Source organism: Manacus candei, unplaced genomic scaffold (assembly GCF_025592945.1).
Source record: "Manacus candei isolate 608988 ecotype Guabito, Panama unplaced genomic scaffold, ASM2559294v1 h1tg000048l, whole genome shotgun sequence".
Classification (NCBI taxonomy): domain Eukaryota; kingdom Metazoa; phylum Chordata; class Aves; order Passeriformes; family Pipridae; genus Manacus; species Manacus candei.
Genome location: NW_026138096.1, coordinates 6,937,299 through 6,960,185, shown reverse-complemented (window position 1 = coordinate 6,960,185; position 22,887 = coordinate 6,937,299). Strand labels below are relative to the sequence as shown.

Sequence of the window (22,887 nt, the reverse complement as noted above, 5' to 3'; positions counted from 1 at the left end):
CATTCATATATCTGTCTTCTGGCCAGTGGAGACAGTGCTGATTCTGCTCTTGTTAGTTGTTTAATCTGCTCTTAAAATGATGTATTTGATGAAGACTCCTTAACCTTACCAAGCAACCTATTTTTGCCCTTTAATACTTTGCTGTTAATTTTCTATTGCATAGAAATCTCCCTTGCTGCAAATCAAACATTTTATTGATTATTCTGTTTGCTGTGGATAGAGAGAACTGACTCTTACTCTCTCCTCGGTGTTCTGATCTGTAAGCTTGGTGTCCCTAGTCCTTTCAGCCTTTCCTGGCAGGTAATATTGTCTATGTCTGGTGGTAGTTCTGTTGTGGCTTTTCTCCGGCTATTCCTGTCTGGCTCAAAGACCCACATTCAGAATGAGTTGCAGTTTTGCCTCTGAGACTTCCTGGAGCAGTGTTGGGTGAAAGGATTATGGCCTGTGTCACATACACTGTGCATCCCAAGGTAGCATTGGCTTTTTTCCAAGTCTGATCTGGTTGACTCCTCTTTTGCATGTAGTCACCTATGTGTCTTTGGAAATGCATGGTAATTCTGTTAAGATCTTGCTGTTTAGTTTGATCATGGGAAAGTTTTAGTAATTAATAGTCACAAACATTAATCAAGTAAACTGCGACGTTTATTCTTCCTTCTGTGTGTAACTCTTTCACTGAAGAAAATTTTACTGGTTTGACATGGGTTGTGTTTGGCAAACCCAAGGTGCCTGTTCCTTCTCTCCGTATCATCTAAGTATCTAAAAGACTTGTTTGATTATATTTAACTTCTCTGGGAACTAAAGACAAGCCACTCCTCAGGTGTTTCTGCCCTTCACCAGCTGTTTTTTTTCTCCCTCAGCTTTGGGGTCATTTTTGAGGGGTGATGTTATTTCTTTGCTTTAAAGAAATGGTTTATATAGTTCACCCTTTTCTAAGGTGTCCTCCATGAGTTTTCAAAGATGGGATTATTTATTTTTGAGGTAGCCCAGAGGATTTCCTGAGCAACTTTGTTGAGTGTTATCAGATGTAGCCAGCTTGGAAAAAAATCTAAAATCTAAGTATGGCCATTTCCAATAATCAACTATTATGGGTGGATATTTTTACCCATTTAATTTTGTTAATTGTGCTAGTCACCTGCTTGTAGTTGATCTCTTTGGTGAGGACTTGTTCTTCATGAATCTGTTTTCTCTCTTCGTTCAGTAATGGAGAAATTCTCTTAGTAGTAGTAGTAGTAGTATACTGATAGAATGATTTCTTAGTAGCCTCAGGCTGTTTTGTGAGAATTATTTCGTTTTGTGCCTTTAGCCTTTTATATTTTTCCCTTGTATTCTCTTGCCATTGTTATGCTTGTTATTCCTTTTGCATGCTTTTTCTGAGTCATTATTCTCTTGCTATGTTTTCTATTCTTTTGCTGTGCTTGATTTTCTTGAATTTGTTTGTATCTATTGTGTCATTTGAGAATTAGCTCTTCCTTGCTGTAGACTTGCCTTCTGTGAGCTCTTATTTAGTAATGTCAAATCTGTCTCTTGCTGTTCTTCCTTCCTTTCCCTCTGCAGTAACTCTTGACTTGATGGTTCACTTCCAGTGAAACTGTCTCTTATTGTTTACTGTCAACCACTTTTTTTCTTACTGGCTACAGCTAAAGGAAGTGTCTCCAGTTGCTTTCTGTGTTTTAAAAATGTAAGTTCCTTGAATCAGTCTTAGTAGGGGCCTAGGTTCTTAGTATCTCGTAATAAGAATTTTTATGCTTTTTTCCCTCTTCTACGTGATCAGAAAGAATATCTCCTGTCTCTTGACTATTTTTGATGGTCTGTAGTAAGCTTACAGCTTGCTTGCACTCACATGCTTGCTTTCTTTTATTATTTACAGACTTCCAGGATATCTCTCTGCATTTGTGATGCTTGTGTCCTTTGGGTATAGGGCATAACGCTCCTGGGCACTTGGATTTGTTTGGTTTGGGTTTTTATTTGTTTGAGGGTTTGTTGTGTTTTTTGGTTTTCTGTGAACTGACTCAATGCTCTGTGTTAGTATTCCAGCAGGAAAGGGACTCTTATGGAGTAGATCATAGCCTTAATCATGTTCAGAGAATTCTAGCTCCTTTTCTTACGCTTCATACATTTGTATGCATATGTCTAAGACTGATGGATTGGTTGTTTGGATTTTATGAACTTTTGTGAATAATTACTTGTTCTTTTAGATTCCTTTTCAGATTGCCCTGGTATATCATCTTTAGACTCCTGATGTTTTGCTCATGGTCCTAGTGTAAAATATTCACAAACAGTAGCTGGTGTTATGAATGAATGTTGAGCAGCTTTCTGCGATGCCTTAGAGGTGATGCACATCTGCCTGTTGGTTAGACTTGATAGATGTGATTTCTGCTCCTCTGACAAGTTACTGAAGGAGGCAGAGAACATCCAGACAAGCCCAAGTACACAGCCCAAGGCAGGGCCAGCAGACAGCTTGTTCTCTATGGCATTTTCTCTGGTACAGCTCTTTAGCTGCCTTGTTTTTCACAGTCTCTCCGTGGATTGCCTTAAAGACTTTGTAGTCTCCTCACAGATTGTCTTAAAGACTTTGCAGTTACAGATGTCTCAGCTCAGCTGCCCCTGCTTCTCCTTAATGCCTCCCCCCCCAAAAGAGTGATCCTCCTCAGTATAGGAAATACAGGCAAGTGTTCCTACAAATCCAGTCCAGGACATAAATTTGGCTCGCTTCTCATTATAGCCCTTACATGCTTGGGTCTAGGAACATTCCAGGTGAGAGTTTTGGAGATACCACTTTTCTTCTTTTGTTCCTGGTATGTATGTTGGATTCATGGTTGTCTTCCTGCCATATACACCCCTGCATTTTGGTGAGATAGACTCCTGGACACACTGATCTCTGCTTCTTAAGTTGCAGCAGTAAATCAGATGCTTGGGTCAAAGGGCTTCAAATTTTACATGTTTCCTCAGTCGATTCAGTACATTTCTGGTGCCTCCTGTGCTGGTAGTTGAAGGAAATGACGTGTTCTGTTTCAATAGTGTGGTGTTTGGGTGTATGCTGAGCATCAAGAGCTGGGTAGTTTGAGGGTAATGAAGTGCAAGGACTGAGGTAATGTTCTCTGGATATTTGCGTAACTTGTGGTTTTATTAACTTTGTAGTGATTTGTTAGAAACAGCCTTTGAATGCAGTTCTGATGTTAAAGCTTACTTGCTGCATCTTCTCCTGTAATTTTGGTGATTGCTCTTAAGTCTTAACTGTTAAATTAGGACTCTGCTTCTTACTGATGCTGATTTTTGCAGAATTGAATGGGCTGAGAAATGGAGAACTATTTCTCTGGCTTGTATTGTCTGTGTCATGTCCAAGTACAGGGTATGCAATTTGTCTGACTTTTCTGTTTCTCTGCTGTGGGAAAAACATGGCTAGTTTCAGAAATTGTATTTGGTGGATCTTTCTGAAAATGTCCTCTCCCATGCACGGCTTTACTTAATACTCTGAGGTTTTACTGTCAGGAGTGTGTATGTTTTAACCCTTTACTAGTTAACAGGTGAGGTCATTTTTGTGTAGCATAATTCCTGGAGTAGGGCATTTACAGTTGTAGCACTGAAGTTACACAGTCGAGTAGCTACCTTCTAAATGTTGTCTTATGCATCTTACACTTGCCTTTGGATGAATGCTTCTTACTGTTCATAAGGAAAGTGCAGGCACATTTTGGTGGTTTTTTGGTTTTTTTTGCATAATCCCATTAATTTTACATATTTCTGTTCAGGATTGAAGTATAAACAACAGATTAAATCTCTGACGACTCTGTATTAGGAAAAAAAGGTATATGCATGCTTGTTATGTGTCAGGGCTAGTTGAGAGATTTTTGAGGCATTTTAACTACCTGCTCAGAAGACTGACCATTGTACTTTGGAAAATAAATGCTCCAATCATGTTCATTATTAGCTTTTGGTATCTTTTAGCACATGTGACTGCAAAATTGCTGGGAAAATATTGAACATATTCCTGGAACAGTAAAGGCAGAATCCTGGAAGGAGGTGGATTGGCTCTGTTTCTGTGTCATATTTAGCTACCAAGAAGGGATGTATTGCGTGTGGGATGGGATATGTGCTCCTAAAGAATTTGTAATGTGTGTAATGAAAGCAAAATCTCCTTCTCTCCCTTTTTCCGCTGGAGAACCTGGGTTCTTGGTAGCTGCACACTGAAGTATTACAGATCCAAGTATTTTTTCACTGAAGTCTAAGCTTATCTGTGCTTAAGTTAGTTCTGTTATTTTGTGTACTTGCTACCATTTCACTTGTCAGATGGGGATAGCATTTAATTCTGTGCTGGAAACTCTTTTGATCTTATTAATTCCTGTACATCCACAAATAAGAGACATGATTTCCTTCCCTTATGATTTTAATTTGGTTTCAGGTTTTCAGGTTTGCTTTAACTTGCAAATTGTCCATACCTTTATACATAACTTCAAATATTTTTTTTGCTTTTTATTTTAAATGCAGTGTAAAAAAGTATATAAGAGCTTTATAAAAACCATTGTAGGCAAATTTACCTTCTTCTCCCCTGCTGCAAATAGAATTGAAAAAATCACCCAGAAGACTAAGCCAGCTCATCTAGTGCAGTTGAGTCGCAGATATATTTGGGTGACCACAAAGCTTTTCCATGTGAAGGGTGATAAAAATGTGAAGGGATACAGGCAGCTTTTTTGGTCCTGCCTGTCTGTAGAAATACCATAAAGTGCCCTTCATTAGCTAATTCAGCTCCATTTGAAATGGATCTTCACTACCGGATCTTCAGTTCTGCTCTGCGTCCTTCGTGCTGTGACTGATAGACTTATCCTTCACTGTGAGTGTATTCCAGGACACTTTACTCTGCTTCCCTGTCCTCATTTTAATTCTTGTCTTCTGCCCATCCCAGTACATCTGCAGAGAACTTCATTGCTTGGCTAAGCTAAACGAGCCAGGCCTCTTGCTGACGGCCCTGCTTGGCTGTCACCATGTCTGTTCCAGTTAGTCGTTCCTTGGAGGTGCTTGACCAAATGAGGTCTCCTCCAGAGGGCTGTGAAGCAGCACTAATACTTCCCAATGTCTCTTGAAAACAGTGTGATGCATGTTGGAATCATGTTTTCTTTTTGCAGCCTCAGGGATGACCGTAAGCCACTGGTGTAACAAAATGCCCCTTCGCTTCCCAATCTTGATAGAGAATTAATCTCAGAAGGGGTGTTTGGTTGCAAATACAGCACGAGAAACTTGTCAGTATCTCTTTTTTAATTTTCCTTTAAGATGTGCAATTTCTTGATTTGAAACTGGCAGTTGAAAAACTCTGACAGTTGTAAACTAAGAATAATTAGTTGAATAGGATGAAAGAGTAGTAGTTATGGAATCATCAGTACAAATCATTAAATATGCATATGCACAGTGATACTTCTTAAAAATAACCAATTATTAGTAACATATTTTTCAATTTACATGCAGTACTTCAGGTCAATGCAATGCAAGATACAAAGAAGATAAGGATATTAATTGCTACTGGCTTTAATCTGAATAAACAGTCTTATTTATCCGAATGATTGCTTGCACAAGTATAGGCAAGCTGTAGTTTCTTGGTTACACACAATTGAAGAGCTGATAGCCTCATACTTATTGTAGCTATTGGGTTTTGCTCTGTTTAAAAACATTTTTCTTTGAGAAAATAGTTATGAAATCATAACTATAAAGATGAGCATAAGCTTATGTTACAGTTTGTAGCTTTCTGATTGGTATTTAATTTTTTACTTCAAAACTTAGAGCTCTGATTTTTTCCTATCTTCATTATTGCTTTGCTGAAGTGTCATTGTTTATTACACTATGCTGGCTGTAATATTTCTGTTCTGAATTCTGTATTAATTTACTGCCCTAAGTGTGAATAGGGATTTTTTAAAAATTATTGGTTTTAATGACCAAAATAATTTATTTTACTGTGGAATTGAATTTTTTCTCTATTTATGATGGTACAGGGAAATGGCTCATCAGCTGAAGCTGCCCATTTGTACAAATAGCGATGCTGTAGTTTGCAGAGTAAAATTGAATAGTCGGATAAAAGTGCAGCTTCTCGCTTCTCTTTCTTTGTTCTTCCCCTTCCCCCCAGAAAGGGATAATAAGAGCTCTCAGCTGATTGATGAAAACCAGTATTTGTTCATATGTTACAACCAGTATTCATGGAAGTGTTGCCAAATTTCATGTGACTTAAATAGAGTGATCTTTAGAATAGCTGTGCTGATGGCCTCTGCCTGGCTGTACAATATTCTGTGTATTAAAAAAAGAAAAAAAAAAAAGATTGACCTGGCCCTTGAATCTGTTCACAATGGTATCAAGTGGGAGGCTATTTGCTGTCCAGCAGGGATTTCTTCCTGAATTACCAGTTCTTGTGGCTACCCAGGAAGTAGGAAGTACTAGTAGAAAGGATGATCCCATTTGTCTGTGTTCCCATTTGTTTGTCTTGCTGACTTCCAAGGGCCTGTTTATTCACTTTGTCCAGTTTCTCAGAAGGTAAGGGGGAAAAAAGGCTCATCAGATTGAAGCATCTGAATATGTAACAGAAGAAAAGTGATGATGAAGAGCAATATTTGCTGTTTCATTCTGAACCCAGCTTAATTCTATTTTAGGTAGATTATTTGCTACTTGAAGTTTTCAAATAGGAATTATTTTAGATCATATCCTATGGAAGGAGCATCCAAACAGGAATTAATTTGGGAAGGTCTTTGGCCTTTTGTCAAGAGAAATTTCATGAGATCATGTTCCAGACAGTGCTTAGGTATTTTTCTTAGTTACAGTTTAGGTTTGTTTTTAGCAGTAGAATTCAACACAGAATTGAGTATCTTCAGAATGCAGTAGGACTTCTGATAGGGTCTGTACATTTCATTCTGCAATGCTACTGTCTGTTTCTCAATTTTTTTCTCCTTAGAGTATTATTTGATAGTGATTAGTTGCCACATCAGACTTTTCAAAATAGAAGAAAGAGAGGGAGATTTCATTGCAGTGGTTGAGGTAGGAGTGAGTATTACCCATCTGCAAGTTTCATGGAATGAATAGTTGAGGTCTGCATCATTCAAATTAACGCCCAAGGAAGTGATTTCACCTTGTTCAGTAAAGCAAAATAGGTGAAAAAATCTCTTCTTTGAGTACAACCTTGCTTTAACTTCCAGTTAAAAAGTTAAGTGATTGTAGATCATTCTGTCTTGTAATGGGATACAGATCAGAATTCCATCTTTTTAATTTTGGATTATGAATTCTTCATAGTTCCTGTAGAGATCATAGCTTTTTTTGTGTGCTGACATTTTCATATTGTGGCACTATAACCTGTGAACTCCTTATTTCCTAACAGGTGCTCATTTCCTGAAGGATGTATTTTAAATTGATTCAACTAAAAGAAAAACTGAGTGTGCTATTGAAGAATGTGTGGGAGGAATGGCACAGAATATAGACATTGCTTCCTTAAAACTCATTACAGAATAGCAATATCTGTCTTCCTTTCAAAGTACTACTTCAAAGTCATCTTTTTGAGGTTCTACTGAGAAAAAAAACCTGTCCCTGGGGAGCTTCAGGCACCTTTATTTGCAGCATAGATCATGTCACTTTAGATGGCTGTGTTTCTGAGTAAGGCTTTTTGTCAGACCAGGTTTGATGGGTTTGTGAATTTTAAGTAGCTGTTAGACTTCAGTTTATTCTGATTACTGTGCTACAGTAGAATTGTTTTATTTTGGCACTGAGGACCCAAAGGAAAAAAAGATACATCAGCTAAATAATCAGTTTTATGTAAATACACCAGAAATGGTGCTTTACTTATTTTCAGAGGACTTTAGTCTTAAAGAACCAGAATTAGAAAACTGGTTTTCTTCCTATTCTGCACTGTTCAGTGCTGTCTGATTTCCTTCCTCCCTGCTCCAATTTTGAGGTTTTTCTGTGCATCTGGTCATACAAACAAAACAATACCTTAATTACATATACTTTTTGCACAGACTTTTAAAAGGTATCCATGTATTTGATCCAGCAGATGCTAACAGTGCATGACCAGCACTTTTCCAAAACGTGGGGGAATATTAGATGCTTTCAACTTTGTCTGACTAGTAATGTTATGGCTTATGTTGAAGAACAGGGCTGTGTACAGGTGATTTATCCTCTTCCTCCCCCTTCCTGCCCCGTGATGAGCATGTAAATACTTATATCTTATAAAAATTCCTTGGCACAAAGTCTTGTTGGCCAAGTATCTTAGACTTGAGTTTTAGCAGGAGGTGGTACACACTCAGTCATCTTGGTTTTGTTTTAGGGGATCTCTCCAAATGGGTGAGATGGGGACAGCCTCCCCACCCACCCCCACTGTCATTCTTAAATCAGAACTGGAAAGTATTGGTCTTTTTGAACAAGTCTTGTATATACCTGCTACTTACACTTTTTAAAACTCCTCTCCGTAAATTGAACTTACATAATGACAAAGGCTTCAACTGGGAAAAGTATAACTTGAAATTTCAGTTTCTGTTGAAAATTTCTTTGACATTTTGACCCAGTATCAAAGGTCTTAAAGGATTTTACTGTTGGAAAAGAAGCAAATCAGGTTTGAGATCTTTGAGGGTGTGGGGAGAGGAATAATGTTGGGGTTTTGAGCCATTCATAGTACACTTGCCTGATCTACATGCAAGATGGACCGAGCTTTCTAGATTAAGCCTCCCCACCCTCAGCTTGTCAGCTTGTTTGACATCAACAATTTACTTTAGGAATAGCTTTTACTAACCCATGAAAGTAGTGTTATGTTTACTTAAAGCCAGGTCATAAGTTTTAATAATAAGACCTTGTTGAAGAAGGGAAGCCTTCAGAGAACCTGTCTTTCGGGTTAGTCAGATTCTGTAGTGGCTGATTTTACTTAATAAGGAAAACACTGGAAATCAATGTTATCACATAAAAAAAGATTAAAATTGCAGAAGAAGTGTCACTAAAATTATTGAAGTCTCATAATGTTGATTTTGTTTGTAATTTTCCTCATTATTCATATTAGAAGACTGTTATATTGGCTAAAGAGGGATTAACCTTGGATCTCACAAGATTTATTTTGGCAGTAGCACAAGTCAAAAGAGATAGAAACCATTTTGCTCATAAGCATTTTCTGTGGAGATGCTTGGATAGTGAGTGCCTAATTTTGGTTTAATATGATGACTATTGCCAAATATTATCTTAAAAACTCTTAATAGATTTTTCATAATATGAAGCAATATCATACTTTGCCTGTTGGAGGGCTAAATGAGTGACCTGTTTGATAAGAATCTCGTTAGATTGTCGCACGTAGTTGGGTTTGTAACTGAGTGCAACACTGTGCTCTCTGCTCAGCGTTTTCCTGGCTTTTGCTTGTCTTTACAAACAAAACCAGTATGAATTCTTGAGTTAGATGGATAATCTTTTGGTAGTGCCAGCATTTCCTGTGTTTAACCCTTGAGTGGTAAGTACATCGTTCCTGCTGGCTAAGTATGACAGAGAAGCAGGACACAATTCGCTGATGTGCTTTACAGTCCCAAGATTTCTACCCAGCCCCATCCAGACGTGTATACACAAGGTGGTACCTACAGCAATAACATGTTGGCTGTCACGGCTGGTTGATGGATCTCACATGGTGTTCTGCAGCAAATCTGCTGCCACAAACACCCTCGGTGACTGGGAGCGCACTGTGCACTCAGGTCCTGCTGAGCTCCTTGGCTTTTGAGTGGGGTTTAGGCCTGTTTCTACATCAGAACAGATTGCTGAGGTTATGTATTTGACTGAGCTCTCTGGTATGATGTTAATGATTTCTGTTAAGTACAATAGCTGTTGAGCATAAATGTGCTGTGTGTTAGATACCAATATAAGTAAGGGTTGAGTCGACACGTTCGCTGTATTGATGTGCAGTGCTTTTGCCCTCTGGAGCCTCTGCCAGGCTTCTCACTGATGCTTTACTGTTCAGCTTCTGGCAACTTCTCTTTCTTCTGCTACTTAATTATTTCAGACCTAAAAAGTAGTTTATCTATATTATTTGAGAGTAATACAAAAAATTTAAAATACAGAGTCTGACTGTTGGAATTTCTGCAGCTTTCACTTTTCTGTATCCCTGATAATTGACATAAAGATTTAAAGATTCTCTGAAATTGCATGTAGTCCAGCAGCTTTTTTAAGAAGTACCAAAGGACTGACTTCTGGTATCATTGACTTGTTTATGGGTTTGGTTTTTTTCATTGAAAAATTTTCAATCTCAAGAGTGTGGACTACACTAAAATAAAGCAGACTGGGCTGGGAAATGATAATTTAGGTGTTTGTGAATATTGATGCTGAGGACAGCATGCTTGGTAAAATGAATTGATAATTTGCAAAATTAATCAGTTGACCAGATCAGGTATTGGCTGCCTTAATATGGATATATGAACTTTAATAATTATCATCTTGTCTTTGCTTTGTCTGATTTTTTTTGGTATTTCAGCATCCTTGGTAAAATCAAGGATCTTTGTGTCGGAAACCTTCACAACTTTCCCTGTTGGTGACACTTGCAGCTAATCAATAATCACTTTATCTGGCAGTGTCTCTCCTGTAATATTGAGACTGCCTGGCAAGCAAGTGTGTATTAGGAAATATAACTGCGTTCTGTTCAGTGTCACTAGAGAAGTGTGATTATCACAAGAAAAATTTAGATGTTTGTGTCAGTTTCTTAAACAAAACACTCCTAACGCAGGGAGAGGTACTATGGTAGTGTGTTTATCTTTTACCTTTATAGTTAATAAGAGTATTTGGTGGTCTTTATTCACATACACACTCTCCTCCCCCCAAGATATGTTTCACTACTGCATAACACTAAACTATGTTTGGAGTGGAAACCTCCAAACTTCTCACTGTTGCCCATCAAACATATACTTATTTTCAATCTACTGATTAAAAGCTCTTTGCAATTAAATTTTCTGCAACTGATGTAGAAAGATTTTTTTTTCTTTAAAACAATAACAATAGACTCTGATAGCTGCTTGAGTTTCTTGAGTGTTGCTCTGCTAATGAACCTGGAAATGTGTTGCATATTGCTGATTATTTTCCTGCCTGCTGTTGGATGTGTTAATTTTGCATTCTCCTTACTCCAGTGCTAGGAAGAAAATTCTTACATTTAATCTTAAAATATCATTTTGGTATGCTTTTCTAAGAGGTCATGCTTTCCTTCTGCAGAAGCTTTAGTTCTTTTGGGGGTTATTTAAAAATTAAAAATAAGAGCTCCACAGACTTCTGTCTTACCTTCTGTTGGAAAAGTTTCCTGTTCGCCTGCCACTTGGGTGTCAGACTTTCATGACCATGGACAGGGACTTTCAATGACCTTGGGCCAGCCCAGCCACAGTACATCAGGCCCAGGCACCCTGTGTCAGAGGGCACTTCTGCATTTCTTGGCCATGTTGCTACTGACCATAAATACCCCCGTAGCTCCAGTAGTAATGTGCTCGTCCTCTCCAAGGGGATTCCTCAATATAGTTCTGGGTGACCATTGATCTCTTTCCAAGACCTCCCTGGGCCGTTTCTTTCAGTGTTAAGACTACCCTTAACAACAAATACTTTCATGAAAAAATAACGGAATACAGTGTTTTTTGTAGAGCACATTCTGCTTTATTGGGCATATGCTTTGTTTTGCTTTGGTTTTGCTCTAGTTGATATCTCGCAGGGCTTACGGTGTTTCGGTGAGTGAGTTTGGTTTTGCTTTCATGTGGTGCATGGAACTGGTCTGCCCAGAGTATGGAAACCAGACAGTACTTTGCTTAGTCTCTTGAGTGTGTACTACCAATGCCTTTAAAAATGTTCCTGGGTTTGTTAAAGCAGATTAAAAATATTCAGAATGTTGAAATAAATGAAATCTCATAGGCAAGAAGGATGACAGTGCCAAGTAGATCTGTTGCAGTTTGCTCCTCCTCTGAAAAACTGGGTTGTACCAGATGTTAACTGGTTATAATGTGGACTTAAAAAAGTATTAAGGAAGGGATAAGTGTTGATAGTTTATGGTTGATTTTCACATCATAATATCTCTTCGTTGCTGTCATATACATTGTGCAGAGACTATTGTTACTGCAGAGGATACGGTCACTACTGGTAGAGTTCAGGAGCAGTGTTTAAAGCAAACAAACCCTAAAGCCTTCATGTTCTAGAGGTCTGGCCAGCACACTGTGCTGTCTGACAGTGCTTGGTGCTAGGGAATGGAGAGGGAGAACTACAGTGGATGTGTAGAATAACCCTTCCCCCATCTGTCTTTCCAGGTCTTACAATCCAGGGGTATTGTGCATCAGATGTTGTTTGTTACCTGCTGTTGAACCTCTCTTATGTACTTATCATCATTCTTTCCTCTCATCCATGTGTTTGACTTTTGCAGTGGCTTATCCTTAAATCAGTTTGTGTTAGGGAGGGAAGGATCCTAAATTTTCACTCACTGAAATCAGATAGTTTGCTATTCTGTTGAACCAAATGCATAAAGAAATCATTCTTCATATCTGAGAGTCACTTAGGATTTTGTAAGCATCACTCATCTGCCAGCAGCAGTTCTGTGACCGATTTAGCTGTGTCTGGGAGAGGAGAGGAACAGCTCAGCCTGAGACTGGAGAGCTCCCAAGTTGGAGCTTCACTCAGGCTTCGGGGAGGGGGATCTTCACCAGGGAGGGGCTCCTGAGACTGCTGCTTCCCAAATGGTGTTGGGTGACAGCGGTGGGGAGCGAGGCAAAGCTGCTCTGAGGAGCTGCAGAGCAGTGCTGGGGTGTGCTCACTGCCTGGAAGTGCCTGAGAGAAGGCTCAGCACAGAACAGCTGTGGCAAATGGGTTTTGGCACAGAAATGCAGGCAGGAGAGCAAGTGGCATGGATGAGACATCTGGATGGGTTTTGAGAGGGTAGCAGGGTTAAGTGCAGTACTTTTCTTTAGTGTTAGACACTCACAGATCTTTCAACAAACTTAATTTTTTACCTCCCTATATAAAAATAAGGTAATTGATTCAAGTGGTATGGAATACCTTTATTATATTAGGACCTTGTAGAATAAAGTGTAGCCTGAATTGAACCTTGGTAACTGTTTTGTTTCTAGTCTATCTTTTCTAAGAAAGCAAAACCTTTCCTGAGAAAATCAGTACAATATATCCCTGCTGGTTTTCCCCAGGAGAAATTTTATTAAATCCTGCTTTTTTTTTTTTTTTTAACATCACATTTCTGTTGAACTGTTTAGGGTTCAGTGATGATGCATCAAATCTAAATTTCCTTCCTGTGCTTTTCTTTTCCTGAGCTCTCCTGAGAATGTTGTATCACTCTCACTTCCATGATCTTTGTGGCTTCACAAGGCTTCAGCTGGGAGAAAGATGGGGCTGTGTTGTCTAGTAATATGTCACTGAGCCTCCTGAAGGTCTGATTTCGATAGTGGCAGGCTATTAGAGCAAATTATGGCAGCCTCTGAGTGCTTATTTTCTAATTGCTCAACTGGTTCTTCAAGGTCATTCTGGTGTAATCAAGCACTGTTGTTTAAGCTGTGATTCTCTCCTTCTTCGCACTTTTTGGTATGAATTATACTGTGCCAAAATGATGCATGCCTTATTCTCTAGAAAATCACTGTTTTCAAGAAGGTGAGTTAGTGTGACAGCAGCTTCTAAGAAACACAGGATATATTTCCCTATATCTTTTCCATTGTAAATACCATTTATAGCAAGAACAGGAAGGTTTCACACACACACTTTATTATGGTAAAGAGTTCTTGTGGAGATTCATGTTTCCCTGATGATCCATGTCAGCCTTCCTTCTGGCATTCACTTTCACAAAACGGGTTTTTAAAACATAAAACTATAAAATCATTAAAAAGGATATTCAGGGCTGTAAAAATAAGTTTAATTTAACCAAAAAAAAAAAGTTAGGGTTATCCAGAAGTGACAGCTGTCTAGCTTGTAACTTCCACTTTAATTCTCTGCACACAGAGTTATATCTGTCAACATATGGCCCCGTAACTAGATCTTGGAAGGTCCTTCTGCCATTCTTCCTGTCTCTTTAGTTACATGTGGAATTTAATGCTGATAGTTAACTTTGTAATCTCAGACACTTTCTTACTATAGGCTTTGGATAACTGCAGTTTCCTAGATCTTTGAAAGCTTCATAAATAAATAATTTAAAAAATCATCTGCTCCTCTAGTGCTGCTGTAGAGCAAGAATTAACATACTGAAATTGTTAGTGCAACGATAATGTCCTTGAGCTCCTTTAGGACTCTTGGCTGAATGTCATCCACTCTTGGTGGTTTGCTAATTTTTCACTTGTCCATTTTCTGTTTTTTTTCTAGCAGTGCTTTGCTTTGAAACAGATCCTCTAGTCCATCTTCCATAAAGAAGCCTTTCACTGGGAGAACATCTTTAAGCTCCTCCATAGTGAACATGAACATACAAAAAATAAATCTGGTGTTTCTGCTGTGACCTTAGCTTTTTAAGCATTTTTAATGTTTCTATTTGTTTACTTACCTTAGCTGTAGAGATTCTCACAGGCTACTTACCGTTCCTTGCTCCTTATGGGCCTTGAGAAAGGATTTAGTTGTAGTTTTTATACTTCTTTTCTTCCTTAAATTATTTGTGGAACTGTCTCATTGTATTTTTTTTCTCAGTCTGTTTTTAGCTTGCTATTGTTTGAGCCCCATTTGGACAACTTCTACAAGATTCTTCTAATATTTTCTCTAATATGTTATTTAGCCACCTCCTTCCCTTGCCTGTCACGTCATTATTCATCCCCACTTAAGTCTTTTGTGATTTTTGTGTTTGCTCCAAGCATCACATACAATGTCTCACATCTCATTGCCTACAGACACTTAATTTTTGATGATTCTCTTTGTTTCCTCCTATTTGTCTAATTCCTTTTTTTTAAATTCCTTGGTGTTTGTTCCTCCTGCAGATATTTAGGTCACTACTAAATTCTGGGGGTGTTATGCTAATATTTTTAAGCAAATTCTGCACAGTGCTTAGGATCAAGAGATGTCTTTTCTTTTGTTAGCAACATGACAACTCATTCCATGAAGCAGTCATTCCTGATGTTCAGTAATTTTGTCTTGGCTTCTTGTGACATTTAGTGGGTAACTAAACCTCCCACTGTTTTTGTCTCTGCTTTTGTAACATTTCTGACTGCTTTTAGCTTGGCCACTCAGTTCCTGCATGTTTCAGTGTGATGGCTCATGCATTTCTCATTACCACTGTCTTGAATGTAAAGAAAGTAAATGTACTCCTTTAATAATATTGATGAACTTATCTTTTTATTAATTTTCAAAAAAATTATAAAATTTTAGCTGCAGATACCAATTTCATTCTGAGCTTTCTTATTGGTTTCTTGGTTTTTGAATACATATGCATACCACAAACCAGTGGACCTCCAGACTGGAGGATATCTTTTCTTGGTCAAGAAGACTTCTTTTAATTAAAAAAACCTTTGTTTTTTTCACTTTTTGGAAGGTGTCTCAATAAAAAGAGGTAACTTGTTCCACATCAGCATTTTTGTTCCCATAATTTTAGATCTGAGGTGCTTGGCTTGCATATGAGGTTGTTTTTTTTTCTTAAATACCTACTCTGGAAACATAGCATAGGGTATGTAAGAGAAGTTGTGTGGTTTCTTGTTTGTATTTGCTTTAGCAATTATTTGAAATTATTTTTTTGCCTTTGAAAAAAACTAGCTGAAGACAATGACTTTGCAATAATCCCCTTGTCTCTAAACTGAGCAATTGGTAATTCTGTGGATGTGTAAATCTGAAGGATGCTCTTTTGCACTGAAGAAGGCTCCAGTCAGAGTTTATGGTTTGGTAGCAGAAATATTTTCTGACCTCTGTCAATACAACGAACAAGACGTGGGGGGGTCCTACGTTAAACACACCGCTTTTTATCACGGTCTTTAGAGAAGTCTTAGAGATATTAATATCTGACAACAGTAGGTGGAAAACTGGAGGGCAAAAAGAGGTTAGCAAAAACATGTGGAAGGTGGAACAGAGGTAAAATGATATCTGAAATCCCGGAGCTCAACCGCTGCTCAAGAAGAAGGAAAGTAAAGAATAATATAATTGACTTTATTTCCCCTTTCCCACTGTTTTTAATCTAATGCTTTTTCTTCAAGTTGGTGTGATCTAGGGCTCTTCATTGTCACGGGCTTGAATTTGTGTGTTGTCTTAACTTGATTTAGTGTCTTCAAATAATGCTGCATGAGAACAGTTGGGGCTTGTAAAAGGTGTTTCACTGCTGCCTGGTGTGGTCTCTGTTACACTGGAGTAGAGGAGATCTGGGAGATTTCTGTTGGAGTTATAACCTGGGGCAGGAAGGAAGCTGCTGCAGTGGAATAGCTGAGTGGCTTTTGGAGGCTTGCTGTGGAATACTCTTCCTGGTGAATACTGCATATTTTTCTGAGTAGCATTGTATTCAACTTTCAGAAGACAAAAATCTTTTAATTGTTTCAATTCACAATAGAAGTTTAAAAGCTAATTACAAACAATCAAATACTGAAGGAAAAACATAATTTTGCTTATGAATTTTCCGTGTTCCTATATCAATTCTTTCACCTCGAAGTTGCTACTGGAAGAGCTACTGTGCAAAAGTTGAAAATCCATAAATTGCAAAATTTACATCTGTAGAACTTCTATTACAAAAGACAAGGAGTTTTCCATCTGTGCAATTTTTTAGTCATTGAAGTTTCAAAAACTGTTTTATCAACCCTCAAATACAGGGGAAGGTTTTGTGTAATTTTTTAACGGTCTTCTAGCATTAAACTCAGCTATTGTCACCAACCCATTTTTGATTTTTTCCAGGTTTCACTAAATGGTACACAGTTTACAGACAGTACTGTTGGATCAGAGTTCACAGGTGTTTCTCAGGTAAGTGCAGGCAAATTTTGTGGGTGTATATGATTGCAGAATTATTTACTAATGGGAAAAGGTACCAAACAGTATTAAACATACTAGAGCAAACTCTTCAAAAAGAATTCTGTTTGAGATTGGGACTTTGCCAACTGAAGTTAGTTTCTGATAATTTCAGTAATCAAGCTTTAAAAAGCAGTGAAAGCTTTTTTTTTAAAAGTAAAATTTTATTGTTATAATATGCTTGAAATTGCACATGGATGTTCAAAAAAAAAATCTGTGCAGTTTTATGGTAATAAAGTTATTCTTGGAAATAAATCTAAATACATAGCAGAGGTGCAGTTATTTCTGTTCCAATTTGTCCTACTTCCAGCTTTCATTTATGAATGTTATATCTGAACATGTTTCAGAGAGAAAGTGAGACTGGGTGTTTTCTTGTAGAGATGCAGCCCACATTTTTTGAAGCTTGACTAGTGGAAAAAGATCTCGCTTTTCTCAAAATGTACACTTTGCTCTGATTGCACTGAAGACACATACAAATGTGTATGTGACCTAATTCCAAGCTCATCTAATCCAGGAAGAGTTTACTGCCCCTGCTCCTGGTGAAATGATCACATGAACTGCATTCATCATCTTTTAAATAACTAAGAAACTACAATTCATAGTTTCATTTTAGTATGAAAGAGCTGTAGCAGATATCTGAGATGCTTATGATCTAGATTTTGTCAAAGTTCCAACTGTCAATTTTGTTAGGAATAAACTGCTTAAATTAAATTTCATTCATGATGTGCATTGTGCTCTAGGAACCAAGTGCTTTAATTTAAACTTCATATCTGTCATAAATATGGGCCCAGTGGGGAAATAGTTAGGGTTTTCCTGAGTCTGTGAGTTGGTCAGAATGAAGATTGTTGTTCCTTCTGTGTTTGCCATGGCTTTTATAATAATTGTGGTGCAGCTTTAAGCAAATTATACACCATCATCTTAACTTCTAGGAGTCCTTGCAGTATGTCTGGGGTGCATTTGCCATGACGTTAAGAGTGTCAGGTTGTTTGAGCTTCTGAACTTTCATGTTTTGTCCTCTGCTGTTCCTGCTTGTTGGAAGATGTCCTTGGATGATGTTCATAAGCTATAACCATCATTCCAACAGGGACTTAATTTGGCTTCAAAAAAAATTTAGGAAGGAAACTTTCAGGGTTTTCATGAGCAGCCATGGCCTCCTGCATGCAGGGGTTTTAGGCATTAATAAGATCTGCAGTTGAGTGCAGGGCAACCGAGAGGAATGTTTAACTTGAGAAATCTGTTCGTGCTTGTAGAGCCAACAAAGGATTTGGTCAGTCCCAGCCTTTCAGGAGGCAGAGTGAATCTTCCCAAATAAGGTGGTTTTCTGCAAACCTGCAGGAGACTCCTGGAGAGATGGTGTTCTTTTTCCTGCCCTAGGTGTGAATTCTAGGAGTGGCATCAAAAAGTAAAGTGATTAACTGTTTTTACTAAATCTGTTAAATTTCTCATGAACTTCTGAAAGATAGGAGGATACTTGTGGAGATGAATTCAGTGTGTCTTTTTTTATGTCTAGAACTATTAGTTTTTCTTTCCATATTGCTGAGTCTGTCAGTTTTACAAATGTGAAGAACACAAAAATCAGTTTGTAATGCTCTACCGTTTTTCATTAGATGTCAGCAATAGGGCATTGATTTGTTGTTGCTGTGAAGAAAAGAAGAGAGGTGGTGATTTAATTCTCTTTTAGCTTGAACTAGTCCTTTGACCTAAAGAACTGTTCACCTGTGCTTGCACAGTTCAGCCCTACAAGATCTTTAAAGCAATATTTTTGTTAGTATTGAGGTTTAAGCAGTATTTAGAAGGATGTTTGAATTACTTATTTAAATTTTGCTTTATCTTTGAGAAAGAATTTAACAATGTTGAGGCTTACACAGATGATGGTAATTCAGGCAGAGCTGGTAGCTGCAATATAATGGGACAAATCTGTGATTCTGCCACTTTTTTATTCCTTTCATCTCAGTTTCACTTATGTCCAGTAAAGTTGGATTCTCTTTGTCTTGTGCAGCCCAACTTGATTTTCACTGTCAGTCTTGGTGAATGATCAGCATTTCATGGCTGAACCACAGAGAGACAGAGTTTAGGTTTTGAACTGTCTCTGTCCCCCTGAGTTACTGAGTCTACTGTATTCAATAGATGATAGTGGATTTTAAGATCCTCCTGATTGGTTTTGTTTAAACTGATTTATACTTTTATTTTGTAAAAAGCGTAGCTGAAAGTGTCTCTTTTCACATAGTATTAGAAAGGAGGTTACACAGAACTTCAAAGAGCAGTTATTTTTCTTTTTATCTGTAATGATGACAACAGTAAAAGGAATTGTACTATCCCTTTTTAATTTCACTTACTAGATTATTGCATCTAGGCTGAATTGTTTTAGAGGGAAAGGCTGTGGTCCATGCTCCCTGAAAACATTTTTTTCTAAATGTGAATATATTCATAGTCTGACTTCTTTGCCTCATGGATATTGAGACTGATGTGTTTGATCTTGGGACGCTCTAAATATTCACCATTTAATAATGACCAGTAAAATATGTGCATTGTTCTTTGGGGGGGGGGTTGTTGTTTGTTTCAAATCTGAGAATAAGTTTTTCTGGTGTGTATTCTCTCAATAACCAGTTACCTATCAACATATTTGTTTGCAGACACCATTTACCTTTGGCTTGGGCCAAAGGGCACCGTATACAACTGGCGAGCATTGTCTTCTTTGTAGAAGTGAACGAAAAGATACTTCGCTTTCAGAGAGCGGAATCAAAAATTCTAGCAAAACAGCACTTTCCACATCTCCAAAAGCAAACAATATGCTGCATCTTCCACTGTGGGTGTGTCCAGACTGTCGAAGAACAGTCGAAAAGGAGGAGAGGCACGCTACAATAGAGCAATCTCTTGTGGTACGTTCAAGTACTTCCGTTGCTTCCACTGAGAAGATGTGTTGTTGTGGGCTGAATGGCACTTTGTGCTTTGGAACCATTTCAGCTGTAAATGCTCAGGAAGCATTCTAGGAGATCTTGAGTTGGTTTTCCTGTGAGGTAAACTGAACCAGCTAGGTGTTTCAAAAATGAGGAGTTCTGAATCTGAGTTTTGGATTTTCGAGTAGAGCAAGGTTTAGATATCTCGAACTTTGTCCTTACTCCCTTTAATTAAATTCATCTTCTTCTACTCTTACAAGTGTGACCTTAGTCATTACACTCTTCTATATCATCTGCTCATGGTGTGTTTTTCCCTCTTTGTGAGGTAAAGTATCTGAGTTTTCCTTATTCTTTTAGCAGTGTTCTGGAGTCACTATACTTGCACTGACACTTCCCTGTGTCTCTCTGTTTTGCAGTCTTTTCTTTCCTGTGTTGTTTTAATAAGGAAGCACAACTTTGCCTAGTATGCATATAACAATTTCTTATTCTTGGTAGCACTGCAAACACCAATTTAATACATGGTGCTAATATTTCAAGTCATGAATTCAGCCTCATGTGAGAACTGTGCTCAGTGTACCAGAAAGATACTAAAAGCTCATTGACAGGTCCAGCAAAACCTCATTAGAAGTAAACTATGCTATACTGCAGAACCAAATCATCTGGCTGATCTGGGAAGCCACACACTTGGGATAATTGGAAGTATTATAAATTCCAGCTGACATCTCCTTGCAGAGAACTAACAGGCTGTGCACACGCCCATAGGCACATACAGCTTTTTATTTCAGTAAATCAAGGTGAAGAAAGATTGTCTTTGTATAGTGTATGTTGTTAAGCTCATGTTAAAAGCACACCTAACATAGTTTTTTGTGAGGAAAAGTTAAGAGTATATCACTTGTATACATCTCATGTTTACAGATATCCTTGCTATTAACAAGGGTAGTAAAATTAATCAGGAGATTATAACTGAGGAAATTATACTGGTAGTAAGATGGTAAACACATCCTAGAGAATTCAAAGCACAGCAAGACTGAGGCACATTATTGTTCAGTTTAGTCAAAATTTTTGACTTATTTAAGCTCTACTAGTGAATTAGTAAAGCAAATAAGTGTTCTACAAGTGCAGGAAAAGCAGGAATTGCTTCCTAAACATTTTAAGTTATAGATATTCCAGATGAAATAAAAATTTACAGCATTTTTTTTTATTTGGTGACTGTTTTGTTTTTTAAAGAGGAATTTTTAAAAGCAAACAGCAAAAGTGGTTTCTAAGTCAGGATGCTTGACTTAAAAAAGACCCAGGTGGATTTGGTAACTAGCCAAATTTGAGAAGCTAGCTGGGAAAAAAAGCCAAAATTATCTAAAAAAAAATTTGTTAGCAGTCACTGCAGGCCAGAGTACAGGTGGTTTGCTATAGATGCTCCTGTGTTCAGGTTGCTGGTGCTCTCCTTGCCTTGCTTGGTAGCAAATGCGTGCAGGTTTGTTTTAACTTGTCTGCATCCCAATCCAGGCTTTGGGGCACAAAAATACCTCTTCAGTCATGCTACTGCTGTGGGAGAGGTCCCTGCCTGGTGCCACAGAAAGCTTGTGGCAACCTTGGGAGGGTGCAGGAGGGAAGGATGGCATATGCTGGGGCTGGAGCACAGAGAAGGGAGAGAAACTGGTGACAAAAATACCAGCAGTCTTGGGCGAGAGGTCTGTGTCGTCTGCTGGTACTGAGCAGTGCTGGGTGCAGGAGGTCACATCCATTCCCAGTGACAGCAGCTTTCTAACATCCATTACCAGGAAATGCTATGTCTGGCTGCTACAAGCAAGGAGATTCAGTGATTTTTGCTAGAAGGAATTGTTAAACTCCAAACCCCAAATATACTGTTAAATGGAGACTGTGGAGATACAACTGGTTTATGGTTAAGCATGGATGATGCAAGTCTTCCTTTAGCTTAGTTCATTGTTTATGCTGAAGTACATAAAGGTGATAATTATAACCAACATACCTTTGGTTATTAGAAATGAAACTCTGTTTGTATAGTTGGTTTTCTCAGTCCATCTCTTACATTTATTAGGCTTTTCGTAGATAAATTCTTTGTGTCTGTTTGAGTGTCCTCCCAAAATATATGCAGCACTAAGAATTACCACTTTAATATTTGCCCACCTCTTAACATATCAGACCTCACAAACCGAAGGCTACCTGTTTGGTTGTTTTTTTTCCTTCAGAGCCAAGATTTCCTTTTGCACATGCCTCTTGGAAACAGTGGATCACAGCAGGAATCTGTAGGAGGAGGAAGAATAACTGTGGGTGCGCAGACAGTGCCTGCTGCAGATCTTAGCAATTCCTCTCCTTCAGACATAGCATGCAACTGTGAGGCCTGTAATGAGCGCAGGTAAGAACTGAATTCAAACTCAGCAGCGTGGTGGCTATGGTCAGACTGTGGGCACTGTTGTGGCTTGTTTGTGGGTGTGTGTTTAAACTCCTTTATATGAGTAATTTACAAATGGCAGCATTTATCCCGTTTCTTACCTTATTTTAGGCATTTTCAGGTGTATTTTGTGTTTTTTTTTTTCCAGAATAGTAGGAATCAATACACCTCTGTGATGTGTACAAATAGAGGGTAATTATTTTTGTCTTTATTTGCAGAGAAAATTCAGCAGAGCCTGAACGTGAACCTCAGCAGCTTCAAAATTACTGGTCAGAAGTCAGATACATGGTTCGGTGCATATATCGCCAGGCTGGGACCCCTTTGGCAGATGACCAAGACCAGTCGTTGGTACCAGATAAAGAAGGAATGAAGGAGCTGGTGGATAGGTATATATCACTTTGAAGAATATTAATTCTATTTTGTGCAGGATTTTTCAGTGCTAGTTTGAATGCACAGGAAGCTGTTAAATTTGTATGCTGTTTGCAATAGGAATATAAATGTCTAATTGTGGAAGGGTCCCAGAATCTTATTCTTCAAAGGACCTTCAGATGGTGATTATTTGTAAGACACTGTTAACTTTGAATTGTCCTACGTGAAAATCTTACCTTGTTGAACTAACCTGAGTTATAAAAGTGCTTGCACTTTACTGTAGTTTTAACAGCTGGAAGAGACTTCATAAAAATGGAA

The 22,887-nt window shown here is 38.2% G+C and overlaps 1 protein-coding gene across 4 annotated transcripts in view; it reads left to right on the top strand.

Moving 5' to 3' along the window:
• FAM193A (family with sequence similarity 193 member A) overlaps window positions 1–22,887 on the top strand; it is a 76,702-nt gene that overhangs the window by 13,970 nt on the left and 39,845 nt on the right. For all 4 annotated transcript variants that reach the window (XM_051798536.1, XM_051798535.1, XM_051798538.1 and 1 more), the window contains exons 2-5: window positions 16,783–16,848; window positions 19,527–19,772; window positions 21,998–22,164; window positions 22,419–22,586. In XM_051798536.1, the coding sequence (XP_051654496.1) occupies window positions 16,783–16,848; window positions 19,527–19,772; window positions 21,998–22,164; window positions 22,419–22,586 (647 nt within the window). The remainder of the gene's footprint in view (window positions 1–16,782; window positions 16,849–19,526; window positions 19,773–21,997; window positions 22,165–22,418; window positions 22,587–22,887) is intronic.